The 25,180-nt window shown below is 41.3% G+C and overlaps 1 protein-coding gene across 15 annotated transcripts in view; it reads left to right on the plus strand.

Annotated features, from left to right (window-relative positions):
- Nucleotides 1–25,180, plus strand: part of EPB41 (erythrocyte membrane protein band 4.1) — a 232,715-nt gene that overhangs the window by 133,724 nt on the left and 73,811 nt on the right. For all 15 annotated transcript variants that reach the window (XM_062190815.1, XM_062190804.1, XM_062190803.1 and 12 more), the window contains exons 7-11: nt 2,577–2,795; nt 14,150–14,237; nt 17,474–17,626; nt 21,271–21,368; nt 23,663–23,835. In XM_062190815.1, the coding sequence (XP_062046799.1) occupies nt 2,577–2,795; nt 14,150–14,237; nt 17,474–17,626; nt 21,271–21,368; nt 23,663–23,835 (731 nt within the window). The remainder of the gene's footprint in view (nt 1–2,576; nt 2,796–14,149; nt 14,238–17,473; nt 17,627–21,270; nt 21,369–23,662; nt 23,836–25,180) is intronic.

A 25,180-nucleotide genomic window follows, 5' to 3' on the forward strand; every position in this document is an offset into this window, starting at 1 on the left:
TTCAGCTCTCCCATGTGGGTAGCATGAACCCAACCACTTGAGCCCTCACCTACTGCCTCCCAAGTTACACATTATCAGGAAGCTAGAATCTGGAGCAGAGATGGGATTTGAACCCAGACACTCTGACATGTATGTGGGCATCCCAACCAGCAGCTTAGCCAATAGGCCAAGTGCCCATTGTACAGTTTTGTGTGTGTGTGTGTGTGTGTTTTTTTTTTTGCCAGGCAGAGTTAGACAGTGAGAGAGAGAGTCAGAGAGAGAGTTATAGACAGTGAGAGAGAGACAGAGAGAAAGGTCTTCTTTCCGTTAGTTCACTCCCCTATTGGCCGCTATGGACAGCGCTGCACCAATCCGAAGCCAGGAGCCGGATACTTCCTCCCAGTCTCCCATGCGGGTGCAGGGCTCAAGGACTTTGGCCATCCTCCACTGCCCTCCCGGGCCACAGCAGAGAGCTGGACTGGAAGAGGAGCAACCGGGACTAGTAGCCCGCGCCCAAACCTGGACTAGAACCCGGGGTGCCGGCGCCTCAGGCGGAGGATTAGCCCATTGTACAGTTTTTAAAAATTACTTTGGGGCCTGGCCTTGTGGCGCAGTGGGTAAAACTGTCATCCATGACGTTGGCATCCCATATGGGTACTGGTTCAAGACCCAGCTGCTACACTTCCAATCCAGTTAATGTGCCTGGAAAAGCAGAGGAAGATAGCCCAAATGCTTGGGACCCTGCACCCATGTGGGAGATCTGGAAGAAGCTCCTGACTCCCGGTTTCAGCCTGGCTCAGCCCTTTTAGCCATTTGGGGAGTGAACCAGTGGATGGAAGATCTCTCCCTCCTATCTGTCTCTGTGTTTCTTGCTCTCTCTTTGTAATTTTTTCAAATAAATAAATACATCTTTTTTTAAAATTACTTTGTTGTCTAGTCATTTTTAGTACATTCTTGCATTTGAAATGCCATTTCTTCACTTGAAAAATTTGTTTTGGTTATTTCTTTGTTATAGGCAATATTTGTCTCAGAGTTGGCTACTTCCTTATCTTTCTTCATTCAGGCTTATTATGTAAAACAAAATATATCCCTAATAAACATTACTAATTTCCTACATTTTGCAGGAGTTTAAGATTCTTGTGACTTGTTTGGGATTGCTTTTGTTTGTTTGTTTATTTATTTATTTGAAAGGCAGAGTGACAGAGGGGGAGAGAAAGAGATCTTCCATCTCCTGGTTCACTCCCCACATGCTTACAATAGCCAGGAGCCAGGAACTCCATCTGAGTCTCCCACATGAGTGTCAGGAAACCAAGTGCTTCGAGCATCATCTGCTGCCTCCCAGGTGCCTTAGCAGGAAGCTGGATTAGACACAGAGGATCCAGGACTTGACCCCAGGCACTCCAATATGCCACAATGCTTGCCCCATGCCTTTTACAAAAAGAGTACAATGATTAATTGTAGATAGCAAACATTATTACTTATGCATGTTACTCAACATCTTATGGTAAAAACCCAGGTGATTCTAATTTAGGAATTTTCAATTTAATTATACTTTCCTGTTAGTTAAAGAGGCTGAACTGGTCAACTCAGAATGAGTAGCAAGGTCAGAGCCCTGTGACCATTACCCTGATAGAAGTGTCTGTATATGTTAAAGTACTTGGTTGGTTTGTTGGAGTGACCTGTTTTAACTGCTTATCTGAATTCCCAGAAGTTAGTAAATTAGTCATACAAGGTGGCTGATAGTGTTTGGAATGCTGCATCCAACTTAACCAGTCTTGGAGGAAAAACATACCAGAAGGGTCATAGCCTAGTGAAAATGTGCCAATAATGTCATCTTTTTTTTTTTTTTTAAGATGTATTTATTTGAGAGGCAGAGGCCGAGAGAGAGAGAGCGAGGTCTTCCATCCAGTGGTTCACTCCCCAAATGGTCACAATGACTGGGACTTGAATCAGCACCCATATGGGATGCTGGCACTGCAGACGGCAGCTTTACCTGCTATGCCATAGCACCAGCTTCAATGTCATCTTTGTGAATGAAGGACAATATCTGTACATTTGACAAAGCAGAGTAATAGAAAAGAAAGGACTGGCTTTGGTGCCAAGCAAGCTTTATTACTACGTAACACTGAGAAGCCAAGCCCTTGGGCTGCCTCCTCTTCTATAATCTGACATTGAAACCCGCCTCACATGTTTTTTTGGTGAAGATGAGATAATTACTCTGTATGTGATAGTATTCTCAACAAAATGTTAGTTTCTTTATCTCCTCCAGACTTTCCCAGCTTTTTGTCTTTTCTACCTAATCTGCATTCTACCATGAGTCTAACACCGTGACAGTATTTCTTTTTGTGTATGGGAAAGTTTCAAACATACAAAAAGGAAACAATGGTGAATGAATGACCATCTGCCACTACCTACATTGAACAATTATTAATACCTATATTATCTAATGGTTACTTAATCTTTCTTTTCTTCTTATTTCTTATTTTTCTTTTCTGCTTCTCTTCCTCCCCCCCCCCCCATTTTCTTCCTTTTCTCTCTATTTTATCATTATTGTTATTCTTATTGACCTGATAACATCTTTTCTTTTTTGACTGTAGATACTATTTATGTCTTCAGCTTCGCCAGGACATAGTTTCAGGACGTCTGCCATGTTCCTTTGCAACCTTAGCATTATTGGGTTCTTACACCATCCAGTCCGAGTTGGGAGACTATGACCCAGAACTCCATGGAGTGGATTATGTCAGTGATTTTAAAGTGGCTCCAAATCAGACCAAGGAACTCGAAGAGAAGGTCATGGAACTGCATAAATCATACAGGTGAATATGTCTCCAGGGTTTGTTCTATGTTGCTTTGGCATTAAGTTTAAACCCTTGACCTTGTTTGCCTAAGAGGGGTCATGGTGCCATAGAAACAGTCAGAATGAACTTACTTTTGTGTACTGTTTGACTGTGGGCAAGTCATTTAAGCCCTCTGAACATATTTTCTTAGCAGAATAATGGGCATTGCATTGTAGGATGAAAACTAAGTGAGATAAATCACTTTACACAGTGCCTGGAACATAATAGGTACTCAATAAATGATAGCTATTATTGCTATTGCCTTTTAAAAAAAAAACAAAGTCTTTATTTTTTGAAATCTTTTTTTAATTTGAGAGAGAGACAGAGATGGACAGATATAAAGGAAAGAGAGAAAAGGAGTGAGAGCTCTCATCTGTGATTTACTCCCTAAATGCATACAATGCTAGGACTGGGCCAGACCGAAGTGGAGGGCCAGGAATTCAATCCAGGTCTCCCACGTGAGTGGCAGGGACTCAATTACTTGAGCTATCCCTGTTGTCCCCTGGGGCCTGCATTGGCAGAAAGCTGGAATCAGGAATGGCACCAGGACTGAAACCAGGCACTAGGATAAGATGTGGTTATCCCAAGTGGACACAGTTCCCCACCTTGCCTTTTTCCCCGCTGGATTTTTAAGCTTATGCTGTATAATGTGCCTTGGAATCTTAAGACAGGGATTTTTAACTTGAGATCTACATATGTGGATAGATTTCAGAGGGTCCATGAAACCCCCCTGTGAAGGTATTTATAAAAGTTTTTATTAAATTCATGTACTGCTTTTTTCATGAAACCTGTTGGTAATGTCAGGAGGTATCATAACACAGTGATCAAGAGCAAGGACATGTAGTCTGTCTGAGCTAGGTTGGAATCTTGGCTCTGCTTTGTCTGAGCCTTGGGACTTAAGTAATTTACTTAGAATTTGTCTGTCTCAGATTCTCTATGTCTGATAGAGATTAAAACCTCAGAAGAAATAGTGTGATTTTTTAGGTTTAGAAAAGGTAATATGTGTAAAATGCTTAATAGGATGTCACTGTGTTTTTCACAGAATATTCTATAAGTGTTAGCTGATATTAAAGTGCTAGAGTAATTTGTGTTTCTTTCTACCATACATCCATTTTTATTCAAGTGACTTGCTATAACTAAATTTTACAGTTGCTCAAAGAGAATTCCAAAGAATTGTCTGTTCCTTTGCCATGGTAATAACAAGCATTCAGTCTAGCCATTGAAACAACTTATGCCTTGTTGTGGTACCAATAGGGTTACAATGATAGGAATGCTTCAAATAACTCAGGATGCCCCCAATTCTGGGTGTCTTATTGCCCCTATAAGTTTGGACACCTGTCATGAGAACCATAATGACTTTAATGTCTGTAACCTACAAAACAGTAGGCTTCTGAGAGTCACCCAGCTCTCTAGGGGTAGAAAACTACCACAAACTGCTTTTCAAGTTTTGGCTTATACGATCCACTGCACTGGTATCTGGGATCACTAAACAACCACTTTATTTTTTTATTTTTATTTTTTTGACAGGCAGAGTGGACAGTGAGAGAGACAGAGAGAAAGGTCTTCCTTTGCCGTTGGCTCACCCTCCAATGGCCACTGCGGCCAGCGCACCGCGCTGGTCCGAAGGCAGGAGCCAGGTGCTTCTCCTGGTCTCCCATGGGGTGCAGGGCCCAAGCACTTGCGCCATCCTCCACTGCATTCTCAGGCCATAGCAGAGAGCTGGCCTGGAAGAGGGGCATCTGGGACAGAATCCGGCTCCCCGACCGGGACTAGAACCCGGTATGCCGGCGCCGCAGGCAGATGATTAACCTATTGAGCCATGGTGCCGGCCTAAACAACCACTTTAAAACTCGTTAATGATTGGCCAGTGCCGCAGCTCATGAGGCTAATCCTCTGCCTGCAGTGCCGGCACTCCAGGTTCTAGTCCCGGTTGGGGTGCTGGATTCTGTCCTGGTTGCTCCTCTTCCAGTGAAGCTCTCTGCTGTGGCCCGGGAGTGCAGTGGAGGATGGCCTAAGTGCTTGGGCCCTGTACCTGCATGGGAGACCAGGAGGAAGCGCCTGGCTCCTGGCTTTGGATCGGTGCAGTGCACCGGCCATGGTGTCCATTTGGGGGTGAACCAACGGAAGGAAGACCTTTCTCTCTCTAACTCTGCCTGTCAAAAAAAAAAAAAAAAACTCCTTAATGATTTTAACTTAAGGATGTTATGTTATCTTTGAATATATTTTAGAACTACCATTTATATTCTAAAAATTTATTTGTATAAGATATATATATAAAACTTATACATACAAAAGCAAATGTTGGACAGAAACAATCAAAATAATTTATGTTACAATGTAATAATTGTAAGGGAATATTTTTATTTTATAATAATTTTAAAATAATTTTTATTAACAGTAGTAGTATAACTGGGCAGTCATAAAATAGTAAAAGAAATTATCTTACTGCTGCCATAAAGCTGTACTGCAAAAAATAGTGGCTTCAGATTATAACTGATACTTTATCTCTGATGATTCTGTTTATAGTTAATTTGTTATAATAAAATCTCATGTTTGAAGAGACTGCCTAGAGTCTAACTTTCATCCTATGCTTGGCTCTCTTTTGCAGTGTTATTACATAATATTCATTATAGTTGCAAGTAGCTAATTATTATCCATTTATTATTATGTGTCAGATACTAAGCTAAGTCCTTCAGTCACAGTATCACATTTAATCTTTTTTATATAAATATACCTGAGAGTGAGTTTATCAGCTCCTTCCTGAGGACAGGTCTTGTGTGGGGGTGGGGGTGGGTCTGGGGACGAGGCACGGGCAGCTCCCTCACCAGCTGGTGGGAGCAGCCCTCAGGGACTGCAATGGGTAGGTGTCTCCCAGCACCTGGAGGCCCTCGCACATTTAATCTTTATAACCATCCTTTGAGTTAGGCCAAGGGTTCTGGCAGGGTGGTCTATAGATCCTGATGGTCTCCATGATTCTTTCAAGGGGTTCATGGGGTCAAAGTTATTTTCATAATAATGCTACGGTGTTATTTGCCTTTTTCACTGTGTTGAAATGGATGGAGTGCAAATCAAGGCAGTTAACATCAAACTGTACTAATGTCATATTCTTCCCCAATATGCACTTACAGATAAAAAATTAAAAGGGCTAGAAAACTTAAGAATAACCTTAACAAAACAGTAAAAAGTATTAATTTTATTAAATCTTGGGTATGTTCCTGTTTAATATTCTGTGTGATTAAATGGGAAGTACACAGAAAACCTTTCTACTACAAATTGAAGTACAGTCGTCTTGGGGAAATGCACTGGTGTAATTGAGTTATGAACTAAATTAGCCTCTTACGTTTTTTTAAAGATTTTATCTATTTTTTTGAGAGGTAGAGTTACAGACAGAGAGAAAGAGATACAGAAAGGTCTTCCATCCACTGATCACTCCCCAAATGACCGGAGCTGGGCCAATTCGAAGCCAGGAAGCAGGAGCTTCTTTCTGGTCTCCCATGTGGGTGCAGGGACCCAAGCACTTGGGCCATCTTCCACTGCTTTCCCAGGCCATAGCAGAGAGCTGGATTGGAAGAGGCTTGTTATTTAGAGATTTAATATTTTAACTTTTTCTTAGTTTTAATATTTCTAATATAGTAAACACTGATAGATATAACCCACATGAAACAAAAGTTCTTTGGCATCCTCTATAATTAAGAGACTAAAGAAGTCCTGAGGCCAAAGAAGTTCAAGAGCCACTGAGTTAGGTGACAGGGCACCATTGGGGTTAAAAGCATGCACTCTGGAGTCAGTCTTTGAAATATTTTAAAATTTATACTCCGTTCTTTAACATCTATGTGACTCTTAGTTACTTAAGCCCTCTAGGTTTTTGTTTTCTTCAAATGGGGATGATATATGATTTTTTTTTTTTTTTTTTTTGACAGGCAGAGTGGATAGTGAGAGAGAGACAGAAAGAAAGGTCTTCCTTTTTGCCGTTGGTTCACCCTCCAATAGCCGCTGCGGCCTGCGCATCTCGCTGATCCAAAGCCAGGAGCCAGGTGCTTCTCCTGGTCTCCCATACGGGTGCAGGGCCCAAGGACTTGGGCCATCCTCCACTGCCTTCCCCGGCCATAGCAGAGAGCTGGCCTGGAAGAGGGGCAACCGGGACAGAATCCAGTGCCCCGACCGGGACTAGAACCCGGTGTGCCGGCGCCGCAAGGCGGAGGATTAGCCTGTTAAGCCATGACGCTGGCTGTGAATTTTGTAATTGTTACATCATAAAATTCATGTAAAATGCTTAACACAGTTACTAGCATGTATGCATAATAAGAGTTCAAATATTTGCTAGGAAAATCATAATTCTTATCTCCATTTTACAAATGATGAATGTGAGCCTGGATTTGAGGAACCACAACTGGAACTTAAAAGACTTTGAATCTAAATAAAAATACAAAGGGCTGCAGTCCAGGTGGTATCTAGTCAGCTGTATGATAGAAACTGAACCATGATGACTAGAAAATGTAGAGTTCTGTAACTATGGAGTTCCTGTGCTCCTTTTTGGGAAGAATGGTGACCCTCTCTAATGGGAAGCCAAGTGAAATATTTATGTCCAACAACATTGTGTTTTCACTAGCCCAGAAAACTTCTGCTGAGACATAAGTATTTTGTTATGTATTGAAAGGAACAAGCAATTACCACCCTGCTCCTAAGACAAATAGAAGACAGCCTATGTAAGTGAAACCCTTAATAGTGGCCCTTTGCCCAGGCAGGGATTTTGAAGCTACAATTAACACTTTAAATCTACATTAGCAAATGAAGCTTTAAAATTAATTACCTTCCATTTATGGGTATTAGTAAGGTACGTAAACTTGTCAGTTGTCCCCTATTTAATTATTTGAAATCACAATCCTTAATTAGGAGGTGCAACTAGCATTTTAAAAAGGCTGGCAAAGAACACTGGAACACACTGAATGGTCTATCTTGACCCCACTTGCTTAAAAAAAATAAATACAGGGAAAGCTGGCTATAACTTCTCTTTTTTTTTTTTTTTTTTTGACAGGCAGAGTGGACAGTGAGAAAGGTCTTCCTTTCGCCGTTGGTTCACCCTCCAATGGCCGCCGCGGTAGCGCGTTGCGGCCGGCGCACCCGCGCTGTTCCGATGGCAGGAGCCAGGTGCTTCTCCTGGTCTCCCATGGGGTGCAGGGCCCTAACACTTGGGCCGTCCTCCACTGCACTCCCTGGCCACAGCAGAGAGCTGGCCTGGAAGAGGGGCAACCGGGACAGGATCGGTGCCCTGACCGGGACTAGAACCCGGTGTGCCGGCGCCGCAAGGCGGAGGATTAGCCTGTTGAGCCACGGCGCCGGCCAACTTCTCTTTTTAATGAGCAAGAGTTAACCAATGCCCAGAATTCCCTAGCTACTTTTGTAAGCTGCCATTCTTAGAAGCAGTGAATTATTAACTGTTACTGAGTAAATTCATGATGATACTCTTGGTCGTTTAGGGTTATCTGATTTCTTCTAGCTGGTTTGTTATGATTTCAAAGATCTTAGAAATTTTAAGAAAAATCATAATCTTCAAATTTTTAAGGTTAAAAATAATTTTTAAGAGATTTATTTGAAAGGCAGATACAGTGTGAGAGAGAGAATGAGAATGAGAATCTTCTATCCACTGGTTTACTCCCCAAATGGCCACAACAGCCAGGGCTGAGGCAGGCCAAAGCAAGGAACCAGTAGCTTTTTCTGGGTTTCCCATGTGGGTAGACAGGCCCATGCACTTGGGCCATCTTCTGCTGCTTTCCCAGGCCATTAGCAGGGAGTTGGATTGGGACTGAAGCAGCTGAGACTTGAACCAGTCCCCTTGTAGGATGCCAGCACTGCAGACAGAGGCTTAACCTTTAACGGTACAGCACTGGCCCCCATTTAAAAATAACTTAATTTGCAACATTGTTTTGTGAAATCAATTGATTGGTAAAATTTAAATGTGCAAATATCCATGAATGGTGTGATTATAGAAGATTTTCTTTGTGCTCTGAACTGAATATTTTCCATATTCCATTCAATAAATATGCATTATTTTTAATCATTAGAAAAAGCTTTCCAGAACATTAGGTGGAGCAGAACAAAGTAGTCATCCATGCAGAGAGGTGAGTTGGCTTGGGATGTTGAGGCCTAAGCAGGGGAGCATCCTGACATGAGCAGTCAGAGCTCAAATGGATGAGGAAGGAAGTTGTGTATGGGAACCTGGGTTGAGGGTAGGATTCAGAGACGAAGCCAAACAAGAAGGACATTCATGTTAGGGTATTTTGCATCCACATAGATAAGCAGGAAACTGTCCACAGCAGGAGTGGTCTGGGGCCAGCACTGTGGCATGCGGGTTAGGCTGCTGCCTGTGACGCCAACATCTTATATGGGTGCTGGTTCAAGTCCCTGCTGCTCCACTTCCTTCTTCTCCCTGCTAATGTGCCTGGGAAAGCAGTATAGGATGGCCTACGTGCTTGGGCCCTTGCACACATGTGGGGGACCTGGAAGAAGCTCCTGGTTCCTGGCTTCATATAGGTACAACTCCAGCCATTGTGGCCATCTGGGCAGTGAACCAGCAGATGGAAGACCTCTCTCTCTCTGTCTCTCCCTCTCTCTCTCTCTCTATGTAACTCTGCCTTTTAAATAAATAATGAGTCTTTTTTTTTTCTAAAGTAATTCTTATGAGGGCTGCTTCTCATAATTCTTGATGGCAACAATGAGACCTGTATGAGTATTTACTTCAGTAAATCTGATTTAACACCTCAACTCCATCACTGCTTAAAGCTTATCAAGAGGCTGGCACTGTGGCATAGTGGGCTAAGCCCCTGCCTGTGGCACTGGAATCCCATATGGATGCCAGTTCAAGTCCCAGTTGTTGTTCTTCCGGACCAGCTCTCTGCTATGGCCTGGGAAAGCAGTGGAAGATGGTCCAAATGCTTGGGCCCCTGCACCACTTGGAAGACCCAGAAGCAGCTCTGGCTCAGATCAGCTCAGCTCTAGCCATTGCAGCCATTTGGGGAGTAAACCAGCAGATGGAAGACCTTTCTGTCTGTAACTCTACCTCTCAAATAAATAAGTAAAATCTTTTAAAAAAAAAAGAAAAAGAAAGAAAGAAAAGAAAAAGCTTATCAACATAAAAGATCAGTCCAGTTCATGTGTCTCCTGAGAAATCTGCTAATTAAATTAATAATTTTCCAACACAGGGCCATAACTCAGTACAATCAAAACAGAATTGTGAACAACTCAGCAGCACACTCACTCCTAAAAAATGAATCTTCAGTTTTTTGTAAAGCTATTTAAGATTTTAACAGTCACATATATATGCTTCATGTAAAACTTGTTTTTTGGAAATGTGTATCCACCCAAGTAAGAAAATCAAATTATATTTTTAATCACATTAGCAGAGCTTGCTTTTTTTTTTTTTTTTTTTTTTGCAAAGTAGCAAGGTTTTGTTGGGGACAGGGCATCCATCAGAATGGAAAGGGCAGAGAAAGTGCCCAGTCATTCAGACTGGGAGAAAGCAAGGTTACATGGTTGAACGGAGAGCAGAGCTTACTCTTAAAAAACAATTTGGAGAGAGGGCCAGTACTGTGGCATAGTGGGTAAAGCACCAGCATCTTTTTTTTTTTTATTATTAAACTTTTATTTAATGAATATAAATTTCCAAAGTATAGCTTATGGGTTACAATGGCTTCCCCCCTCCCATAACTTCCCTCCCGCTCGCAACCCTCCCCTTTCCCGCTCCCTTTCCCCTTCCATTCATGTAAAGATTCATTTTCAATTCTCTTTGTATACAGAAGATCAGTTTAGTGTATATTAGGTAAAGATTTCAACATTTTGCCCATATAGCAACATCAAGTGAAAAAACTACCATTGGATTACTAATTATAGCATTAAATAGCAATGTACAGCACATTAAAGACAGAGATCCTACATAATTTTTTTTCAAATTAATTAATTTTCTATGCCATTTCCATTTTAACACCAGGTTGTTTTTTTTTTTTTTTTCATTTCCAATTCTCTTTCTATACAAAAGATCACTTCAGTATATAATTAGCAAAGACCTCATCAGTCTGCGCCCACACAGAAACGCAAAGTATAAAAATACTGTTTCAGTACCAGTCATAGCATCACTTGGCTTTAGACGACACATTAGGGACAGATCCCACATGGGGTGTAAGTACACAGTGACTCCTGTTGCTGACTTAACAATTTGACACTCCTGTTCATGGCGTCAGTAATCTCCCTAGGCTCTAGTCATGAGTTGCCAGGGCTATGGAAGCCTTTAGAGTTCGCTGACTTTGATCTTATTCCGATAGGGTCATAGTCAAAGTGGAGGTTCTCTCCCCTCTTCAGAGAAGGGTACCTCCTTCTTTGATGGCCCCGTTCTTTCCACTGGGATCTCACTCACAGAGATCATTCATTTAGGTCTTTTTTTTTTTTTTTTTTCCATGATATCTTGGCTTTCCATGCCTGCTATACTCTCATGGGCTCTTCAGCCAGATCTGAATGCCTTGAGGGCTGATTCTGAGGCCAGAGTGTTGTTTAGGACATCTGCCATCTTATGAGTCAAGCACCAGCATCTTATGGGTGCCCCTTCCAATCCAGCTCCCTGCTAATGGTGTCTGAGAAAGCAGCAGGAAGATGGCCCAAGTACTTGGGCCCCCGCACCCATGTGGGAGACCCAGAAGTTCCTGCCTTCAGCCTGGCCCAGTACTGGCTGTTGCAGTCATTTGGGGAGTAAACCAGCAGATGGAAGATCTCTCTCTCTCTCTGTCTCTCCCTATCTCTGTAAACTCTGCCTTTTAAATAAATAAAAAATAAATCTTTAAAAAACCCACTTATTTATAGAAGCATTTATCTACATAGTTTGAAATTTAAATCTGTATTCAAAGTGAGCCTGTAATTGTCACATAGGGTTGGAGGAGTGAATGTAGGGGAGATTTTCATCATTATTGCTTCATTTAGTGTTTTTTTTTTTTTTAGAAAAAAATTTTTTTATTTATTTGAAAGAGTTATAGAGAGAGTTAGAATCAGAGAGAGAGGTCTTCCATTCCACTGGTTTACTCCCCAAATGACTGCAATGACCGGAGCTGAGCTGATTTGAAGCTAGGAGCCAGGAGCTTCTTCCAGGTCTCCCACTCTGGTACAGAGGCCCAAGGAACTGGGCCTTCTTCTACTGCTTTCCCAGGCCATGACAGAGAGCTGGACCGGAAGAGGAGCAGCCGGGACTCGAACTGGCGCCCATATGGGATGCCAGCACTGCAGGCTGGGGCTTTAACCTGCTGCGCCACAGTGTCAGCCCCAATTTAGTGTTTTAAAATTTGTTTTCAAATTCAACTGATCCAAATTATTTCTCTTTATTTTGTCATCTGTGTGTAGTTGGACTACTGAGCTGTTATAAAACTCAGGTTGCAATAAAATAAACATTTATAGTTTACAAAGCCGTTTTACAACTGTTATTCATTCATTCATTCAGCAATGACTCCCCCACCCATATCTCCCAAAAATCATCGCCTGTCCTAGTGTCTGGAAAAACTTATTATGATTTCTTCCTTTACAGAGGCAATTAGGGAGACACCGGCTCACTACTCGTAAATGCAGGAGTTAGATTTCCAGCCCATGTGACTGGAGTCCTGACTTAAGTCTGCTGCCTCACACCAAGAGTCTTAACTTGGGTACTCTCATTGTGGTGCAGCAGGTTAAAGCCTCCGCCTGCAATGCCGGCATCCCATGTGGGCACCAGTTTGGGAGATCCACAGGAAGCTCCTGACTCCTGGCTTCGGGCTGGCAGAGCCCTGGACAGTGTGGCCGTTTGGGGAATGAACCAGCAGATGGAAGATCTCTCCCTCTCTCCCCAGCTCTCTCTGTAACTCTGCCTTTCAAAAAACAAACAAACAAACAAAAAAACAAAAACAAAAAAAAGTCTTAACCCTCTTGTGACCATGTGATCCCTCAAATCTATTTCTTAAAGTGTTGGACTCTGTAATCTTCTGGCTCCATTCCAGTTTCAAAAATCACAAAATTCATTCTGTCAACAAGAGTAACAACAGAAAACATAAAATAATTTGGAATAACTTTAACTAGAAAAGTATATATCTTATATGGGAAAAAAATTGAAACTGCAAAGCTTTCCTGAGATGTTTTTAATGACCAGAATAGGCAGACTTGCCTAGGAGTTCATTTTCACAGTGTCCTTTGTTCATCTTTAACTTCAGAGCCATTAATACGTAGAATTCTGACACGCTTTAGTGGTTGTTAAAAGTTTATTCTGGAAGCTGCATCATAACAAATCCCCTCCCCTGGGATTTTTTTTTTTTTCCTTTTGGTTTGTGTTCTAAGGAATCTTTTGTTCTTTTTAATGAGGGTAAAGACAGATGGGTCAGGGCTACACTTTTCCCTGTTAAATGAAAACACCCCTGCTGCTTTCTATAGCTTGAGGCTGTCTTATGGGAAACTGGCATTTATGTGTTTTTTCTTTGGGGACTGAGGCTGTGTTATTGTTACTAAGAAACTATATTTGATTGGTCTGAATTATGCAGCATTAGGAGTCATCTCTTTCTGTGGAAAATGCAACATAACTCATGTGCACTATTCAAAAGAGATGAAACTCGTATAGGAGAAAGACCGGCACAGTGTTTACAGTGAGACTGATGGTTTTCAAGCAAATCTAATTCATTATATGCTTAATAATGAAGACATCTTAATAACAGAGAACGCATTATCTATGTGCTTCTATTAACCAATATATTTTGTTTAGATCAGTGGGCAGGACACCATCTGTTACCAGAAATGTTCTTTTCATCAAGCCTACCCCTATTAAGAGCCCAAGTTAAGTAACATCAGCTGCCCTTTTGTTTAATTTTCATAATAACTCAATTCAGGGATATGGAGAGAAAAGGGCAGCTAAGAGGATATTGTAAATTGCGCCATGCCCTTAGAGGATTTAATTTGGTCATCTCCTTGCAAGAAAATTAATGGGAAGAGTTCATGTGTGTTGAAGAAAAAGGCTGAAGAGAGGGGGGCAGAAATGATGATGAATGAGGTAGCTTTAAGGAAATTGTTGAGTAGAATTGAAGCATTTTTTCTCTAATAGAGTTTTGATTTTTCATTTCCCCAAGAACTCTTTTTCTAAGGCATATTTTAATTATTTAGGTACAGGTGTCAATAGGAGTCCGGTTCCATAACAATCTACTTTCAGGACTATTACATATAGCTTGTATACATTTTACTATATGTATATGTTTATGTGTAATCTATAAAACACAATGAATATACAAATGTTATTACCATAAATATTGACACTTGAATAATTTTTAATTTTTATTCTATTAAAGGTCCATGACTCCAGCTCAGGCTGACTTGGAATTTCTTGAGAATGCCAAAAAGTTGTCTATGTATGGAGTTGATCTTCATAAAGCGAAGGTAAGGCAATGGCAACTTTGGCCTTTGCATGTATCTCATCTGCTGTGGTTTGGATGAAGTCTGAGTGTGTTCCCAAAGGTTCTGGTGCTGGAGGCTTGGTCCCCAGTGTGGTAATGCTGAGGTAGATCCTTTAGGAGGTGGAGTAGAGTGGAAGGTGATAAGGTTATGATGGTACCACCCTTTTAAGGGATTAATGTAGATCTCATGGGACTGGGTTAGTTCCTATAATAACGAATGGATTGTTTTAAAGGAGTGCAGCAAATTCCCTGAATCTCTTCTGCATGTGCTGTTCACCACGATGCAAACCGTGCTCTGGTGAAGCCAGGCAGATGCCAACCCCATGCTCTTGAACCTCCAGACTGAACAAAATAAACCTCTTTTCTTTATAAAGTACTCAACCGCAGGTATTTTGTTTTAACAATAAAAGACAGACTAAGAAAAAAATCTGTGTCACACCAATATTTACCTGGGGTAGAAATAGTAGTTTTTGGTTGGATTTTAAGTGTATCAGTTGAACCAATCAAATGTATCAACTGAATTGACCATTAACAATTCCACCATCAGAATAAAGTTTCACATCTAAGTCACTGCAGAGCTCAAAGGATGTAGTACCTAGAAAAAAGAAACTGTATTTTCCTAAAGTGCAGTTTCATTTGAAAATATAGAGTGGCAGCAAGGCATGTTTCTCAGCCAACATCGGCTATATCAGACACCCTGCAGATATGCAGATTCCTGGGTGTCTTCCACATTTAAAAAATTACTCTGCAGGCCAGGCTGTACTAAATGTACTAAATCTCTGGATTCAGTGAGTTCCCCAAATGATTTTAATTCATGCTTGAACATGAACCACTGGCCTAGGGTACTGGTTCTCAGAGTGTGACCTCTAAGCAGCATTTCTGGGACTGGCGCTGTGGCCTAGCAGATAGAGCTGCCACCTGCAGTGCCAGCATTCCATATCGGTGCTGGTGTGAATCCTAGCTGCTTCACTTCTGATCCAGCTCTCTGCTGTGGCCTGGGAAAGCAGTAGAAGATGGCCCAAGTCCTTGGGCCCTTGCACCCATGTTGGGGACCCAAAAGAAGCTCGTGGCTTTGGATCAGCATAGTTCCAACCATGCAGCCTTTTGAGGAGTGAACCACTGGGTGGAAGACCTCTCTCTCTCTCTCTGCCTCTGCCTCTCTGTAACTCTTTCAAATAAATAAATAAATAAATAAATATTTTTTTAAGACAGCAGCATTTTACATAACCACAGTGGCTCATTTGAGAACCATGAGGCTTGGGCATTGGAAACTAGCTTTAGTCCTAATTCTGCCTAATGCAACACAAGAGAATGAATGCTTAAGGCAAGTCCTTTGACCCCTCAGCTTCAGATACAAAATGTCTGGGGAGATTGAGTGGATTGTGAGGGAAAAGGGCTCAAGGGAATGATCAGAGATTCATTCAGAGGAACTAACCTGGAATACACCATCAGGAGACTCAAAACCATGTCCAGTGAGAAACAATCAGAGGAATTAGGAATAGTTTGCTCATGAAAGAGAAAGTTTGGGGAAGACAAGTGTCTGTTTTCAGGCATTTAAAGGACTGGTATGTGAATGTGAGATTTTACTATGGCTTTAAGATAGAACCTAGAGATGAAAACTATAGGGAAATACACTGTTCAGCTCAACTTGACAAATTGCCTAGCAAAGCTGTTCAAAGATGGGATGGGCTACCTCAGTAGACAGTGAGCTCCTTGTCACTGGAAGTATGCCAGGATGGGCAAAGTAAGCACTTGACAGGAATTTAGAAAAGGACATCCAAGCATCTGGTGTGTAATTAGACTAAAATAAACTGTTAGAATTCTCCTATCCTGAGTATCTTGATAGTCTCTTCTTTGCTTAAATTCTATTCTAATAAAATTTCATTGCATGTTAATGGTTTTTCTTGAGAACAAAGAGGGCTGGAACTGTAACTTTTATGAATCTCTAAAGTAAATGATAGGAAGATCAGTACCTCACATCAGGTGTACTTCCAAAACTGAAATTGTGAAGTTTTGCTTTTCAGTTCCTGTCGGACACTGGTGTTAAATCAGGAACGGATGGAGGACTCAGGCAACATGTTCTTTCCCAAATGTTGTAAAGCAAATTGTTTCTCTAAAGCATATCAATTAAGAGAGAGATACAACTGTACCCACAGACTTTAAAAACTTAAAGAGGGCTTCTTGGGAAATCACAGTTACGTAGTCATTGGGGCTGCATGTAATTTTTCCTTCCCTTTTATGCATGTTCATATAGGCACTCACTTGTTTTACTTTGCTCATTTTGAGAAACAGTAGTGAAGCAGCATTTAACTCTCGGTTTGATTACCTAGCTGAACAAGTAGTCATCGGTTAGAGGTTAACACAGGTGAATTTTATGTTCCTTCAATTGCATAGATATGTTATATTTAATTTTTAAATATTTCTTTAATAAAGAGACATGTAGGCCGGCGCCACGGCTCAATAGGCTAATCCTCTGCCTGCGGCGCTGGCACACCGGGTTCTAGTCCCAGTCGGGATGCCGGATTCTGTCCCAGTTGCCCCTCTTCCAGGCCAGCTCTCTGCTGTGGCCTGAGAGTGCAGTGGAGGATGGCCCAAGTCCTTGGGCCCTGCACCCGCATGGGAGGCCAGGAGAAGCACCTGGCTCCTGGCTTCGGATCAGCGCAGTGTGCTGGCCTCAGTGTGCTGGCCGTGGCAGCCACTGGAGGGTGAACCAATGGCAAAGGAAGACCTTTCTCTCTGTCTCTCTCACTGTCCACTCTACCTGTCAAAAAAAAAAAAAAAAAAAAAAAGAGACATGTAAATGTGTCTTCATTTTGCCTTAATGTTCTTTCCTGGCTTAGGGATAATTTTTATAATTTAATATACTTAACATCAATTATTATAAGAATCTGAGATTCTTTTATATTGTATTTTTACAGGAATAAAGACAATTTATATATCTTCTTTTCTGGAGGAATTGCATTTTTTTCATAAAAATAATTATAATTGTGCATGAATATTTGGTAGCATCCATAGGGCTAAGTCCTGGCCTCCAGGAAATCATGTGTGGTGACTTAAACAAAATAGTCCAATAGATTATGATTGCTAGGTTAAAATTTATTTGTCATTGTATGCTTTGTAACTGGTTTTGGTTATTGATATTTTTAAATTATCTAATAATAGTTAATAGTGTGCTGAGCACTTTGGTCAAGACTAAGTGCTAATGCTTTTCTTTTTCAGGACTTGGAGGGAGTAGATATTATCCTGGGTGTCTGCTCTAGTGGCCTTCTGGTTTACAAAGATAAGCTGAGAATTAACCGCTTTCCTTGGCCTAAAGTATTGAAGATTTCTTACAAACGAAGCAGCTTTTTTATCAAGATTCGGCCTGGAGAGGTACAGAATTGGTATTTCTTCCTTCCCAAACCAAGCATAAACTGTATCAAAAGTACCCCTTTGTTCTGTATTTTCCTTGTTAAATCATCTAAGAGTTCTCTATAGCTAACTATTTAGAAGCTGGAAATTCTGTTTTCTAAATTTGTCAGTCCTGAGGTGCCGCTGCTTGTCCTTGCTACTGGTCTTCTGACATTTCTCTTCCTGGGAGTCAGCATACCTTGCCAAAAGTGAAACAGGGGGTGTTTGCTCCAGGAGAAAGCTCGATGGAAAAATGTTTTCTTCAAACTGAGTAGCATTAAATCTTTTGAGGAGTTAAATTACTCATATTTTGTGCCACCAATCCCTTACCTCATAACATTAAAATTTACTTGTATGCTTTATTTGTATGTCTAGCTTTTAGTGGTTATTGAGAATATGTTCTAGGATCAAGTTCTAGATTTTTAATACAATTGGTCATTTAACTTTGTGTGTAATAACTCAGTTATTAGTTGGAGGTCAAGTTTTAGGCTATACTAATGATAGCCAAATTTAACTAATAAATTGAAGAACCATCATGTACAGCAGAATGTTGGTATAATAGGTTAAACTGCCACCTGTGATGCCGGCATCCCATATGGGTGACTTCCAGCTGTTCCACTTCTGATCCAGCATCATGCTAATGTGCCCAGAAAAGCAGTGGAGATGGCCCAAGTGCTTGCTCCTCTGCACCCACCTGGGAGACCCGGATGAAGTTTCTGGCTGCTGGCTTTAGCTTTCCCAGCCCCAAACATTGCATGCATCTGAGAAGTAAACCAGCAGATGGAAGATTTTCTTGCTCTCCCCCTCCCCAGCCCTTCTATATCTCTGCCTTTCAAATAAATAAAATAAATCTTAAAAAAATAATAATAATAAGATGCCGGCATCCCACATAGGCACCAGTTTAGTTCCCGGCAGCTCTACTTCCAATCCAGCTCTTTGCTATGGCCTGGGAGAGCAGTGGAAGATGACCCAAGTCCTTGGGCCCCTGCACACACATGAGAGACCCAGAGGAAGCTCCAGGCTTCTAGCTTCAGATCAGTCCAGCTCTGGTTGTTGCGGCCATTTGGGGAGTGAACCAGCGGATGAGAGATCTCCTCCCTCTCTCTCTCTCTCTCTCCCTCAGCCTCTCTCTAGCTCGGCCTTGCAAATAAAAAATATATGTATTTTTTTAAAAAGTAAGAATCATATTTTTATTTTTTTAAAGATTTATTTAGTTTATTTGAGAGGTAGAGTTACAGACAGAGAGAGGGAGAGACAGAGAGAGAGATCTTCCATCCGCTGGTTCACTTCCCAAATGGCCACAACAGCTGGAACTGGGCAGATCTGAAGCCAGGAGCTTTGAGCTTCTTCTGGATCTCCCATGTGGGTGCAGGGGCCCAAGTATTTGGGCCATCTTCTGCTGCCTTCCCAGGTGCATTAGCAGGGAGCTGGATCAGGAGTGAAGCAGCTGAGCCTTGTGCCGGCACCGATATGAGATGCTGGCTCTGCAGTCTGCTGCTTTACCCGCTACACCACAGCACCAGCCCCAGGAATCACATTATTGTAAGCTTTCTAGCTCCTTCTCTGCCACTTTACTAACCAGAAGGTCCTGAACAAATCTGAGGCTCAGCTTTCTTATTCAGGCGAGATACCTCCTCCATCACAATTGGTTTGAAGCTGAAGTGAGGTAAAATCTGTAAAAGCTCTGAACAGGAAAGAACCATACTAATGTAAGGTGGCCTTTAGTGTGTATATACCACCATCTACTGGTGAAAAATGGCTCATTATTTGAGCCTGAAAATTCTGGGTGCTCAGCCTTAAGTCTTGGACAGGGATTATCACTGCAGCATTTATTTTGTTTACCTGTGCCTAACAGAGCAATCGAAGCCAAGAGTTATTCAACTAGTATTTACTGAAGGATTTCCTTGTCTCAGGTACTATTCTAGGAATTTGGAATATAACAGTGATTAACAGTCTCATCCCTCAACAATCTTGTATATACATACACACACATACATGCACACATTAATAAATATGACAACGGGAAGTCCTTAGCTTTTATAAATGTCAGTTATTTAATATATGCTAAAAATGTAGGATTCTTGTTTAAGCAGGCAGTCCTGCAGCTGGAAGGTCTTTGGGCAGTATAGTATTATGCCTGCAGTAGATGATGTAGAAGTAGCATGGCATATTAGAGCGAAATTCTGGTTCTTTCATTTTCTAGCTATGAGACTGAATGAATAACTTTTCTGGCCTCAGTTTCTTCATCTGTAAAAATGCAGATGATACTGTCTATAATACTGTTGACACTAACAGGAACTTGAAATAAATGTCAGCTTCCTTTTCATTTACAAAGTGTGCTTAAAATAGAAACAAAAAGGAAAGAGGCCAAAGGACCAAGGAAAGAGACCAACAGGACAGTATTTCTGGTAGCCCTGGCAGCATACGATGTGCTTCAAAGAAGTTCTAATACATCATGATCAATCAAAGAGAAAACAGTGATTCAAGAATCAGGGGGATACATTCAAGAAATCCATTGCAGGGCTACCATTGTGGATTAGCAGGTTAAGCTGCTGCCTGGGATTCTGGCATCCCAGATGGGCACCATATCGAGTCCTGGCTGCTCCACTTCCAATCCAGCTCACTGCTAATGAACCTGGGAAAAGCAGCAGAAGATGCCCCAAGTACTTGAGCCCCTGCACCCCCTTGGGAGATTGGGAAAAAGCTTCTGGTTCCTAATTTCAGTCTGGCCCAGTCCAAACTATTGCAGCCATTTGGGGAGTGAAACAGCAGATCAAAGATTCCCTCTCTCTCTCTCCCTCTCTCTCCCTACCTCTCTCTCCCCTTCTCTCCCCCTCTCTCCCTCCCTCCCCTATTCTCCCTACCTCTCTCTCCCCTTCTCTCCCCCTCTCTCCCTCCCTCCCCTATTCTCCCTTCCTCTCTCTCCTTCTCCTTTCTCTCTCCCTCTCTCTTTAAACTCTGCCTTTCATATAAATAAAATTTAAAAAATCAGTTGCACAGCCTGGTGACTATGGTTAATAATGTATTGTATACTTGAAAATTGATAAAAGAGTAGATTTTAAGTGTTCACACATACACACACACACAAAGTATGTAAACTAATACATGTTACATGTTAATTAGCTCAATTAACCTTTCTATGATGTACTCACAGAACAATGTTATACACAATATATTCTTTTGATTTGCATTATAAAAATCCATTATTTTAAAAGAATCTACTTTGAGCCAAAAGCTTCTAATTGCCTGTGTGTCATAATATTGATTTATTGGAGCAATTTAATATCTCATTTCTTGATCATTGAACAGTTTAGTATTCAAAAAGCAGATAGTGACTTAAGAAAAGCAGTGTCTGAACAATTAAAAGGTATACTCTGTGTGTGTGTGTTTTCTCAACAAGAATAAGATATATAAATATAAGATACATTCTGTGATCTTATTTTTAAAAAAGCAATCCTCAGTAAGTAAATTTCTTATGGTAAGTAGGAAGAAATTTCAAATGTCCTTAAATTTGTAGCATTCTTTTCATGTATGATGGCCTCTTCTTGTGGTGCCATGTTTCTCTGGTACTGTATTACCATAGTTGAATAATACTTCATGTTCCATGTTTATTTGTGCTTTTACAGCAAGAACAGTATGAAAGTACCATTGGGTTCAAACTTCCCAGTTATCGAGCAGCTAAGAAATTATGGAAAGTCTGTGTAGAGCATCACACATTTTTCAGGTATTCTCATTTAAATATTTTTCAAGGGTAAATTATTTATGCATGTATCTATTTTAAGCCTGCTATTGAAATTCCCTTTATTGTGTGACTGCCACTCTTTTATTTAAATAGCTCAGATGAGAATATCTTTTGACAAAATTAATCCAGTTCCACCTCTTCGGGTTGAAAAGCAAATGCTTCAATTTTCAAAGTACCTTTCTGTGTACAGTGGAAGGAGAGAAACAAGGAGCAGGAACTTGTGTTTACCAAGAGCTCTTTGCCCTAAGTATTGCTAAAATCAGCCCTATTTAGGAGGGGTATCCTCACCTACCTCCACATTGAATTTCTCTAAGCAAAGCTTAACTGCTTTTTCCGAGGCTTTTATACTCTAGTGTTAAAGATGTGAAACTGATCTTTATCTTGGCTCCAATCAACCCCACAGAGCCATCTTTGAGACCCAGTTTTACCTGGTAATCAGAAGACCTAGGAAACTGTCATTTCCTCTGCTTTTTAAGAGTCCACGTTGTTAACCCCTTGTATTGTTTACCTAGCATTTCATGAGTGCTTACCTTTTGTGTAAGCATTGTGTTAGTCCTTGGGAATATACCATGAGATACTTCTAGCCTGTTAAGGAAAATAGTTTTTCAGTTATATAAAAGAAAGTGCATGTTTGCTGAATTACAATTAACTATATTAATGGGAAAATTTTTTTCTTGTTTTGGTAATATTTGATATAGCAATTTGTTTATTCAATAGATTTTTATTGGGTGCCAGAAATAGAAACATGAAGATGAATAAATCAGAAGGTGGGGTTCTTAGCTGAAAATACTCCAAATACCCTGTTAAATAGGTTACTGAGTGTTAGCTGAGTGTGGAGAGTATTTGACACAACTCATTCTAAGAGAGTAGAAAAGAGCTCTGACTTGGACCTTGTTACTGCCCAATCTTTTAACAGCTATGGGATTTTTTAAAGATTTATTTATTTATTTGAAAAGCAGAGTTACAGAGAGAGGGATCTTCCATCTGTTGGTTCACTCCCCAAATGACTACAACAGCCGGAGCTGGGTTGATCTGAAACCAGTAGCCAGGAGCTTCTTCCAGGTTTCCCACATGGTTGCAGGGGCCCAAGCATTTGGGCCATCTTCTGCTTCTTTTTTTAATTTTTTTAATTTTAATTTTAATTTTTTGACAGGCAGAGTGGACAGTGAAAGAGAGAGAGACCGAGAGAAAGGCCTTCCTTTACCATACAATGGCTGCCACGGCCAGCACACTGCGGCCTGCGCACCGCGCTGATCCGAAGCCAGGAGCCAGGTGCTTATCCTGGTCTCCCATGTGGGTGCAGGGCCCAAGCACTTGGGCCATCCTCCACTGCCCTCCCGGGCCACAGCAGAGAGCTGGACTGGAAGAGGGGCAACCGGGACAGAATCCGGGGCCCTGACTGGGACTAGAACCTGGTGTGCCAGCGCCGCAGGCGGAGGATTAGCCTATTGAGCCGCGGCGCCGGCCCATCTTTTGCTTCTTTGCCAGGCACATTAGCATAGAGCTGATTTGGAAGTAGAGCAGCTGGGAATTGAACTGGCACCCATGTGGGATGCCCACAATGCAGATGAAGGGTTAACCTGCTATGCCACAGTGCTGGCCCCCAGCTATGGGATTTTTATTAAATTTTTTTAGATTTATTTATTTATTTGAAAGGCAGAGTTACAGAGAGGCAGAAGCAGAGAGAGAGAGAGAGGTCTTCATCCTCTGGTTCACTCCCCAATTGGCCACAATGTCCAGAGCTGCACAGATCCAAAGCCAGGAGCCAGGAGCTTCTTCTGGGTCTCCCACCCAGGTGCAGGGGCCCAAGGACTTGGGCCATCTTCTGCTTTCCCAGGCCATAGCAGAGAGCTGGATAGGAAGTGGAGCAGCCGGGACTCACTGCTACACCACAGCGCTGGCCCCAGCTATGGGATCTTAAGCAAGTAATTTCTTACTTGAGGTTTAGTTTCATATATCTATGAAATAGAAAAAACATTACTGGAATTTAATGAAATGTTGCAGTACTATAAAAGCATTTGGAAAACCATAGGCCCTATCTATAGAAATACCAAATGATATAAATATAGGCCCCAACTAAATTATGCTGATTGAGAAATGACATAGAACTAAAATAATAATTGATTGAAAATCTCTTAGTAACTTTAAAGAAACCTTGAGAATCAGGAAACATTATTATTAAATTTTGTTTTTAATTTTACAGTTGGGATAATGAGATGATATATTATATCGTATATATATAAAATACATGATTATTGTGATTTTTTTTCTTCCAGACTGACATCTACAGACACTCTTCCCAAAAGCAAATTTCTTGCCCTAGGATCCAAATTTCGATACAGTGGCCGGACTCAAGCTCAGACCAGGCAAGCTAGTGCCCTGATTGACAGACCTGCCCCGCACTTTGAACGTACAGCAAGCAAACGGGCATCCCGGAGCCTTGATGGAGGTCTGTATTGAATATTAATGATTTCTTGTGATCCTCATTCAGTAGACAGAGATAAAAGAAGTACAGTTATCTATAAGCAAACGAGATTAAAAGTTCTCAATGGTAAATTGAAAGGAATCTTACTAATATCTAATTCAGTGGAATTATCTTAGGGAAAGGAGAACTGAGGTTGAGAGGGTAGTGGCTGGATCATTGCTAGGTGGTGTGGATCAAACCCCGCTAGAATTATAGTAAACCTAAACCTATCACAATCTACAGAGTGAAAATCTAGTGGTGTGAGACTAAATCCCTCTTAAGTGTTGATAAATATTTATTTTCTAGTAGGAAAGAGGAAAAGAGTCTGTTTCACTAAAATAATAATTTAAAAAGAGCAGTTTGTCACATGACAATCATAGGCAGAAAAAGTAATCCTGTTATTGGAGTCTCATGTTATTTAAATGAAAAAAAAAGGAAATACATTTCATGAATATGTATAATGACAGAAGAAGACCTGTCTAAATTTATGAATTTCTGGATTCTGGATCTTCTGTTCTAAGTTTATTCTCAAGGATTTGAGACCTTTACCTGAAATGAACAAGCCACATTCAGTTCATCATGCCACTTAAAAAAAGGAGACTAATAAATAAAATTTAAGAGAGTGGAAACCAAAATAGGGTATTATTGATTATATTTAAGGACTCACCTGTGCATAACCCTGTGCTTTCTACTTTAAAAGCAAGGAATGTGTTTCTCTCTCTCTCTCTCTCTCTCTCTCACACACACACACACACGCACAACCAAATTGAAAGATGTTTTCAGGAAAATGGAATTAGAAGGTATTGTGGGGGCCAGCGCCGTGGCTCACTTGATTAATCCTCCGCCTGCAAGCGCTGGCATCCCATATGGGTGCCGGGTTCTAATGTCGCTTGCTCCTCTTCCAGTCCAGCTCTCTGCTGTGGCCCAGGAGGGCAGTGGAGGATGGCCCAAGTGCATGGGAGACCAGGAGGAAGCACCTGGCTCCTGGCTTTGGCTCGGCATAGCTCCGGCCGTGGCGGCCATTTGGGGGGTGAACCAACAGAAGGAAGACCTTTCTGTCTGTCTGTCTGTCTGTCTGTCTGTCTCTCTCTCTCTCTCTCTCTCTCACTGTCTAACTCTATCAAATAAATTTGAAAAAAGAAGAAGGTATTGTGAATTTTCCATGAATTTAAAAAATTTATTAGTTGAGAGGCAGAGAAAGAGAGGAGGGGGGAGAGAGAGAGAGAGAAAGGGAGAGAGAGAAGAGTAAGTGAAGTCTTCTCATCTACTGGTTCACTTTCCAATGCTACAACAGCAGGGGCTGAGTTAAGCCAAAGCCTGGAGCCAGGAG

The sequence above is a fragment of the Lepus europaeus genome, chromosome 5 (genome assembly GCF_033115175.1).
Source record: "Lepus europaeus isolate LE1 chromosome 5, mLepTim1.pri, whole genome shotgun sequence".
NCBI classification, from domain to species: Eukaryota; Metazoa; Chordata; class Mammalia; order Lagomorpha; family Leporidae; genus Lepus; species Lepus europaeus.